The 9,398-nt window shown below is 38.8% G+C and overlaps 1 protein-coding gene across 1 annotated transcript in view; it reads left to right on the forward strand.

The window, feature by feature from the left end:
• LOC103209795 (L-lactate dehydrogenase C chain) overlaps positions 1-9,398 on the forward strand; it is a 69,572-nt gene that overhangs the window by 56,022 nt on the left and 4,152 nt on the right. The window contains exon 6 of the mRNA XM_007955694.2: positions 8,502-8,625. Within this exon, the coding sequence (XP_007953885.1) occupies positions 8,502-8,625 (124 nt within the window). The remainder of the gene's footprint in view (positions 1-8,501; positions 8,626-9,398) is intronic.

Consider the following 9,398-nt stretch of genomic DNA (forward strand, 5'->3'; position numbering starts at 1 on the left):
CTACTTCCGTAGTGATACTGCCTCGGAAACCCAAGGAGGGGTCGCTATGAGTCGGGGCCGACTCGACGGCACATAACAACAACATATATATATATATATATATATATATATATATATATATATATATACACACACACACACACACACACACATATATATATTTTTTGAGATCAACTCAAGATATATGCTGTACTAATCCTGATCATTACCATAAAAAAGACAACCCATTCCCAAATGGGATTATAACCATAGGCATACCAAAATAAAACCAAACTCACTGCCGTCAGTGAAGTTGATCTGACTCATAGCAACCCCTCCTTGGGTTTCCGAGGCAGTATCACTATGGAAGTAGATTGCCCCATCTTCCTTCCGAAACCACAGGCATAGAGGTTAGGATTTACAATACATATTTATGGGGACACAGTTCAATCCATAACACCTAGTATTAAGTGTATCTATCTTGGTGAAAAGGTTATACAGAGAAAGCACAGGTTGTAGAGAGAATGAACATTTTCTTTAGGAGGTATTGCAATACTTAGGTGTAGCTTCCAGCCCTATCACTGCATGGGGCACACACAATCAATTGAAACAGATGAAGTTGACATTGGGGCAGGGTACTCCAGCCCAGGAAAGCTGCTACCTTTGTTTCCCAACAGTTTTTTAATACAGTCCTTATCATATAGCCCTCAGGGTCTGCATGCTAACTGCCAGTCCTCTCAGCCCTGGTGCAATCCATAAATTAAGGGTTTCATAATATATAATGCTATTAATTTAGTTCTAGTATGATTAATCAGTAACCAGGTATCATTGAGTTGATTCTGACTCATAGTGATCTCATTTGTGTCAGAATAAAACTGCGGCATAGGGTTTCCAATGGATGATTTTCAGAAGTAGATTGCCAGGTCTTTTTTCTGAGCCACCCGCGTAGAATCTAACTGCCAATGTTTCGGGTATCAGCTAAGCACTTGTAACTGTTTAAACCACCCAGGGACTCCAGTATGGTTGTTATTGTTGTTGTTATGTGCTGTCGAGTCAGACCCGAGTCATAGCGACCCCTCCTTGGGTTTCTGAGGAAGCATCACTACAGAAGTAGATTGCCCAACCTTCCTTCTGAGGAGTGGCTGGTGGGTTTGAACTCTCAGCCTTCTGGTTAGCAGTCAAGTGCCTTAGGCACTACACTACCAGAGCTTAATACTCCATATTTATCTTAACTTTTACACCAAAGAAACTGTTGCACAAATACAAACTCAAGGCCATCTTCCTAGGTACTCCTGAGTCCTTGGGAAAGGATCAATGACCTTGGGTTTTTATCTTCATATCCTCCAAGTTCCTTTGCCAAACATACCTTCAATATTTTATGTATAAAGACAAGCTAGCACATGTACCACACTTACAGTAGCCAGGATCTATAAGATCTAATGGCTAGTGGGATTCCTTCCAGAAAACATATTTATTGCAACCAGAATCCTCTCAGGTCTTTTGGTAATCTTTAACCAGTCGGTCAATTTTCCTTTTCCCTTTATCTACCATCACCTTGCACCTTACTGAAGGTATTGATAGACACATTTAATTACGTGTTCAATATGTCTAAAGCAAATGCATTTCCTCTTCTAGTCAGACAATTTCAAAGGGATCACATCAATTGGAAGTTTTAGGTCAACTTCCCAAAATATCTTTTCATTTTGATAGTCATCATTGATGTGATTCATTTCCTTATATTCCCTTAAGAGAACCTACAAGCCCTTTGTTACATCAAATAGCTTGGGGTAAGAAATTAAAGCAATGCATAGCAAAGAAAACACATTAACAGAAAATGTACGTTAACATTACATTTTAATTTCTTACCCTTCTCAACAAAATTGTCTCTTATCCATATACCATATATTTCCAGTTATAGAAGCCATTTGTCCTAGTTTTCTGGGGCTGCCATACAAAATATCACAAGTTCAGGAGGCTAGACATCTGAATGCAGGGGACTGGGTTTAAGAGAAGGTCCTTTTTTGTCTCTTTCAGCTTCTAGTAGCTGCTGACAATCTTTGGCATTCCTTGCTGCATCTGCCTGCATCACCACATGGCATCTCCCTCTGAGTGTCTCTACCTAGTCTGCTCTTTGTGTAAGATACCACTCAGAAGGGATTAGGTTTAGGATCCATTCTGTCCAGTATGATTATCATTGTGTGTGTGTGTGTGATTTGGGTAAAATTTACAAAGCAAATTTACTTTCCATACACCAGTTCACATATACTTTGCCTCATGACATTGACTACAATTTACCACAATGCAACAGCTCCCCTCCCACCTCCTTGCCATAGTTAACCTCTTCCCAGTGTCCTTCCCTCCATGCCCCCTGAGCTGCCTCTCTGTGCATACACAGCCCTTCAATTCTCCCATTATTGTTCTCTCCAAGGAGTGTAACTACCTAGTGTAAATGTTCACCTCATATGCCTGTCTTTTGTTTAGCTGGAAACCACAGGAGTGGGTTCAATTGCAGACCTGAAGGGCAGCTAGGGGCCATAGTCTCAGTGGTTCCATCAGGCTCTATCAGACCAGCAAACCTGGTCCACCCCCTTTTTTTAAAATGATTTTGAGTTTTGTTCTACATTGTTCTCCCACTCTATCCATGATCGCCTACATAGATCCCATTCCAAGTGGTTGACAGTGGTAGCCAGGTACCATCTAGTTCTTCTGGTCTCATAGTCATTTAGGCTGAGGACCACATGGTGTACCAGTTGCTCGGGCTAATTGTTTCCATGCATCTTTGGTTTTCTTCATTCTTCTTTGCTCTGGACATTGCATCTAGATGGCTGCTTGCAAGCTTTAAAGACCCTAGTCATTACTCACCAAAGTAGGATGCAGAACAATGACTTTGTATAGTATGTTATGACAACTGAGCTTGATATCCCCTGCAACTGTGGTCCCAAGCCCACAGGTCCAACTATTCACTCCCTCTGGGTAGCTGGCTGTGGCCAAGAAGTGACTACAACCTTTTCCCTGGTCAGCTCTACTATATACCTGAGAATTCTTACAGAACATAGCAAAACACTTGTAGAAACATTGTCTGCCAACTCTATACATAGTCATGGGCACACTCCCCCCTGCATAGACACACCTGATAGTTCACCCTGTCCACGCATCTATCCACTTGTATGTCCATGTTTGCCTTAACTGACAACGCAGTACTGTATATGCAAAAGGGTTCATCTTTGTTGTCTATACCTCCCATATACCTCTGTCTTCCTCTTCCTCAATGACACCATGTTGATCACTCACATTTGGTACATTGTCCTTCTCTTCACTCGTCTCTACCTATCTAACAGTGTTCCCGCCCCTCCCCTCCCATCCCTGGTAACCAACAAAGACAATTTCCTTCCATATATAAACATTTCCTTAACTTTTTACAAGAACAGACTAACACGGTATTTGTCCTTCTGGGAATGACTTATTTCACTCAGCATAATGTCCTCCAAGTTCATCCATGTTATACGGTGTTTTGCAGATTCTACGTTATTCTTTAGGGGTTGCATAGTATTCCATTGTGTGTATGTACCATAGTTTGGTTATCCATTCTTCAGTTGATGGACACCTAGGTTGTTTCTATCTTTTGGCTATTGTAAATAGTGCTGCAATGAACATGGATGTGCATATGTCTGTTCTTGTCTTGCCCCTCACTTCTTTAGGATATATACCTAGTAATGGAATGGCTGGGTCAAATGGTATTTCTAATTCCAACTTTTTAAGGAATCACCATACTGCTTCCCACAGTGGTTGTACCATTTTACAGTCCCAGTATGATTATCTTAATATAGCAAAAGAAAAGCTTTATTTCCAAGGAGGGTCAGGTACAGGTGTTAGGATTTCAACATTTATTTTAGGGGAACAGAATTTAATCCATCACATCATTTTAGGAGCTATTTCTCAGTAAATCTATGGATCCAGCTGGTCTAGAGGCATAATAATCTTACTCCTGCCAGTAAGGAACAAGAAGTCCAAGGTGCACTGAAGGCACTGGTGGAAAGAAGTTTTCAAGAATTGATGTAATACCAATTGAGATGTTACAACAAATGGATGCAGTACTCGAAATACTCATCTATGCCAAAAAATTTGGAAGACAGCCATCAAGCCAACTGACTGGAAGAGATCCATATTTATGCCCTTCCAAAAAAATTAATCCAACAGAATGCGGAAATTATCCAATGTTATCATTAATGTCACATGCAAGTAAAGTTTTGCTGAAAGTAATTCAAAAACAGCTGCAGCAGTATATCAACAGGTAACTGCCAGAAATTCAAGCTGGATTCAGAAGAGGACATGGAATGAGGGATATCATTGTTAATGTCAGGCAGATCTTGGCTGAAAGCAGAAAATACCAGAAAGATGTTTACCTGTGTTTTATTGACTATGCAAAGGCATTTGACTGTGTGGATTATAACAAATTATGGATAACATTGCAAAGAATGGGAATTCCAGAACACTTAATTGTGGTCATGTAGAAACTGAACATAGACCAAAAGGCAGTTGTTTAAATAGAACAAAGGGATACTGCATGGTTTAAAATCAAGAAAGGTATGTGTCAGGGTTGTATCCTTTCACCATCTTATTCAATGTGTATGCTAAGCCAATAATCGCAGAAAGTGGAGTACATAAAGAAGAATGCAGCATTAGGATTGGAGGAAGACTCATTAACAACCTGCGATACACAGTGGATGCAACATTTCTTGCTGAAAGTGAAAAGGATTTGAAGCACTTACTGATGAAGATCAGAGACTACAGTTTTCAGTATGGATTACATCTCAATATAAAGAAAAACAAAAATCCTCACAACTGGATCAATAAGCAAAATCATGATAAATGGAGAAAATATTGATGTTGTCAACAATTTTGTTGTACCTGGATCCACAATCAACAGCCATGGAAGCAGCAGTCAAGAAATCAAACATATTGCACTGAGCAAATCTGCTGCAAAAGACCCTTTTTAAAGTGTTAAAAAGCAAAGCTTTTAATGATCTTTATGGTGCTTTAAAGTGTTAAAAGCACCTTAGTCACTTTGATGCCTAAGGTACATTTGACCCAAGCCATTATATTTTCAATTGCCTCAGATATATGTGAAAGCTGGACACTGAATAAGGAAGACCAAAGAAGAACTGAAGTCTTTGCATTATGATATTGGCAAAGAATACTGGATATACCATGAACTGCCAGAAGAAGAAACAAATCCGTCTTGGAAGAAGTACACTCAGAATGCTCCTTGGAAGGGAGGATGGTGAGACTTCATCCTAAGTACTTTAGACATGTTATGCTTGGTAAAGTGGTGGTTGTTAGGTATTGTTAAGTCAGTTCTGACTCGTAGCAACCCTATGTACAAAAGAATCAAACTCTGCCTGCTCCTGTGTGATCCTCACAATTGTTGCCACGTGTAAGGCCATTGTTGAAGCCATTGTGTCAATCTATCTCATTGAGGGTCTTCCTCTTTTTCACTGACCCTCTACTTTACCAAACATGATGTCCAGGTACTGCTCTCTCCTGATACTATGTCCAAAGTATGTGAGAAGTCTCAATATCCTTGCTTCTTGTAAAAGAGCATTCTAGCTGTACTTCTTCCAAGACAGGTTTGTTCAATCTTCTGGGAGTCCTCGGTATATTTAGTGTTCTTTGGCAGCATCATAATTCAAAGGCAGTAACTCTTCTTCGGTCTTTTGTGTTTATTGTCCAGCTTTTGCATGCATACCAGGCTACCGAAAATACCATGGCTTGGGTCAGGGTCACCTTAGTCTCAAAGTGGTATCTTTGCTTTTGACTTTAAAGATGTCTTTTGCAGCAGATTTGCCAGTGCAGTACATCACTTGGTTTCTTGCCTGCAGCTTCCATGGGTGTTGATTGTGCATCCAAGTAAAATGAAATCCTTGACAATTTCAATCTTTTCTCCATTTATCATGATGTTGCTTACTGGTCAAGTTGTGAGGATTTTTGTTTTCTTTACCTTGAGGTGTAATCCTTACACTAAAGAACAGACATTATATGGTGCATGACTACATATATATTTTACACTCTGTCTTAGACTAAGAAGGCTTTAGTCTTTGATTTTCATCAGTAAGTGCTTCAAGCACTCTTTGCTTTCAGTTTTTTAACGAGCCTTCATCCAATCCTGGTGGTAAGTAGAAAGTAGTGAAAAAGAAGATGCTTCGCAGTGGCTGCAACATTTGGCTCAAACAGAGCAACAACTGTGAGGATGGTGCAGTACTGGGCAGTGTTTTTTCTGTAGAATCTCTATGAGTCAGAACTGACTTGATAGCACCTAACAACAGTAGTTTCCAAGTGTCATGAAGCAGCTCATCTGTCTTCCATAGGGAAAGCACAGAACTGATCTTTTGTCTGCTCAATCCCTTTATTGTATAATGCTCTTTTTTATTTGAAACATTGTGCTATAAGGGAATAATGATTAAGATCACATTTCCTACTGTATGTTCTGAATACCAAACACTGCAGAACATTACAGATCATTACACCTTCCAGTTAGTCCTGTCAGCTTTGCAGTATCTAAAATTAAATTATTTGCCCCTTGATCATCTAGCAGAGGATCTAGAATCATAAAGAATCCTCAGGATACTTCCAGTATTTATCTGAAAACTATTCAACTCTTTTATGCTATAGCTCCTGTTTTTCCAGTGCGTTTTTCCAGTGCCTAGCCAACAATTGCAGGGAATGATATCATGATTTAATATGATGTCCTTCCAGATTCCCAAAGGAGCATTTGGTTTACAATATGGATCAGTTTTTGTTTTAAAACTCAGCCATAAATGTGTTTGTTCTACTTGCTTCTTTTACACTTCTTTTTCTGCTAGCAGGTTTACCTTCATTAGGATGGTTAATAACAACTAAAGATTATGTTTTTTGCCATTCCCCCCTCAACCTTCCTCTCTTCCTTAATCCATCTTTTAAATTCCCAAGAGGATCCAAACTCCACTAGTAAGATTTATCTCTAGTTATCTCCTGCAGAGCTTTCTTTAATTCGACTCATAGATGGTACATCAATTAATTAATTAACCTTTAGGCAGAACTTCCTTCCCTTTCCTTTTCCTTTTCCCTCACAGAACCTCGGCCACATTGAACTGAGGGTCTGAAAATTAATCATGCTTTTGACATTAATCTGCATGGCTTCCCCTCTTTTGGATTAACAGTCAGAGCCATAGGATACCCCAATAGGCACAGTCCAGGCCCAACTTCCCTGTGCTAAAGTGGTCTATGTACACATCAACCTTACCTTTTGTGACCCAATGTACTATGTCTAGTCCTGGGGCCTGAAAACTGCCTAATGGTTTCAAGGCTTTCTGATAAGAATAATGATGTTGTGTATGCTATGTTTCCTGTTCTGTATTCTTTCACAAAACTAAATAAAGTCAGTGCTAAGTTATAGCCTCTCTATGCTACAACTGTCAGTCCAAACCTGTGTCCACTGCTGGTGGCAGTGAAAAAATATTAGACATGTTCATTGTAGAAAATAGGAGAATTTCTGAAAGAGCATGACAAAGATACAATCACTTGTACTCTCATCACTCAAAACAATCACTATTAATAAGTTGGTGTATAAATGCAATTCTAAAGTTCCTATAAAAATTATATTTTAAATAAGACTGATGTTTAATAAATACATATGTTTAGATTTGTGCTATTTTCCTTTAAAAATGTATTATGGACATTTTCTTATATCAGTTTATTATCAGTTTAACAATACAGTTCTGGGAAAAATAAGTACACATAGTTTACAACTATATAATGTTACATTGCCACCCTAGTAACGATTGAAAATGGTCAGAGAGAGGTATATGGTAACTTTCTAGGTTATAAAATTCTATGTTTGGATATTTAAGTAAAATTACAAAAATTATTAAAACTAGTTTCATTTTGAGTGGTGCATATGTACTAGTATTCTGCCTTAATGATGAAAGAAGGGTGAATTCTTATTTAAAGTGAATGATGAAGTTTATGAGCATAGTAACTTTTACTGCCTGTTCCTAAAGGATTTCTAGAGGGAATCTTTGAGAAAATAGTTAATAGAATGCTACAAAATGGATGCTTGAAGAGTATTATTTTCCATGAGTTGATTTCTTATGAATTTGATTTTTTTTTTTTGTTAATCAAAAGTATTCATCTAATGGTCTTTTTTTAAAAATTGTGTTAAATATTTATTTAACACTACGCCACCAGAGCTCCTGAAGAGTATACATTGTTGTTGTTGTTGTTATGTGCCATCCAGTCGGACCTGATCATAGCCACTCCTCCTTGGGTTTTTCTTTTAGGCTATAATGATGAACAGAAAAGGCAGAGATCCTGACCTCATAGAGTTTAATGAGAGAAATGGACTTAATAAAACAATGACAAAAGTAAACATATAATAACAAGTTATGACTAAGTGCTACGATGAACTAACTATATGTAACAAATCATTTGCTATTTCCACAATCTTCACATGTATGTGAATTTTCTTTTCTTTTCTACAACTAAAGCGCTTATGAGATTATCAAGATGAAGGGGTATACCTCCTGGGCTATTGGACTGTCTGTGACAGATCTGGCAGGATCAATTCTGAAAAATCTTAGGAGAGTACATCCAGTTTCCACTATGGTTAAGGTAAGCATAAACTAAAATCTTCATTCATAATTCTTTCTTTCAATATTTATTGAGTGCCTACTATATGCTAAGGAGCTCTGGTAGCATAATGCCTAAGGCACGTGACTGCTAATCAGAAGGCTGGCAGTTCAAACCCACTAGCCACTCCTTGGAAGGAAGATGGGGCAATGTACTTCCATAGTGATAGGAGCTCTGGTAGCATAGTGCCTAAGGCACTTGACTGTTCAAACCAACCAGCCACTCCTCGGAAGGAAGGTTGCTGGGCAATCTACTTCTGTAATGATACTGCCTCGGCAGCCCAAGGAAGGGTCGCTATGAGTCGGGTCTGACTCGACGGCACATAACAACAACATATGGTAAGGAGTGCTAGTGGCACAATGGTTAGAGCATTTGGCTGCTAACCAAAAGATTTGTGATTCGAACCCACCAGCTGCTCCATGGGAGGAAAATGCAGCAGTCTGCTCCTGTAAAGATTTACAGCCTTGGAAATGCTATGGGACTGTTCTACACTGCCTTACAGGGTTGCTATGAGTTGGAATCAACTCTATGGCAGTGGGTTTGATTTTGGTTTACTATATGGAAGGCATTATGTAAGATGAAACCCAAGGTGGGGTTGCTATGAGTCGAACTGACTCAGTGGCAGTGAGTTTGGTTTTTTTTCTTTTAGGCTATAATGAGGAACAGAAAAGGCAGAGATCCTGACCTCATAGAGTTTAATGAGAGAAATGGACTTAATAAAACAATGACAAAAGTAAACATATAATAACAAGTTA

The sequence above is a fragment of the Orycteropus afer genome, unplaced genomic scaffold, assembly GCF_000298275.1.
Source record: "Orycteropus afer afer isolate SDZICR_OR568_19922 unplaced genomic scaffold, OryAfe1.0 scaffold00014, whole genome shotgun sequence".
Lineage (NCBI taxonomy): Eukaryota > Metazoa > Chordata > Mammalia > Tubulidentata > Orycteropodidae > Orycteropus > Orycteropus afer.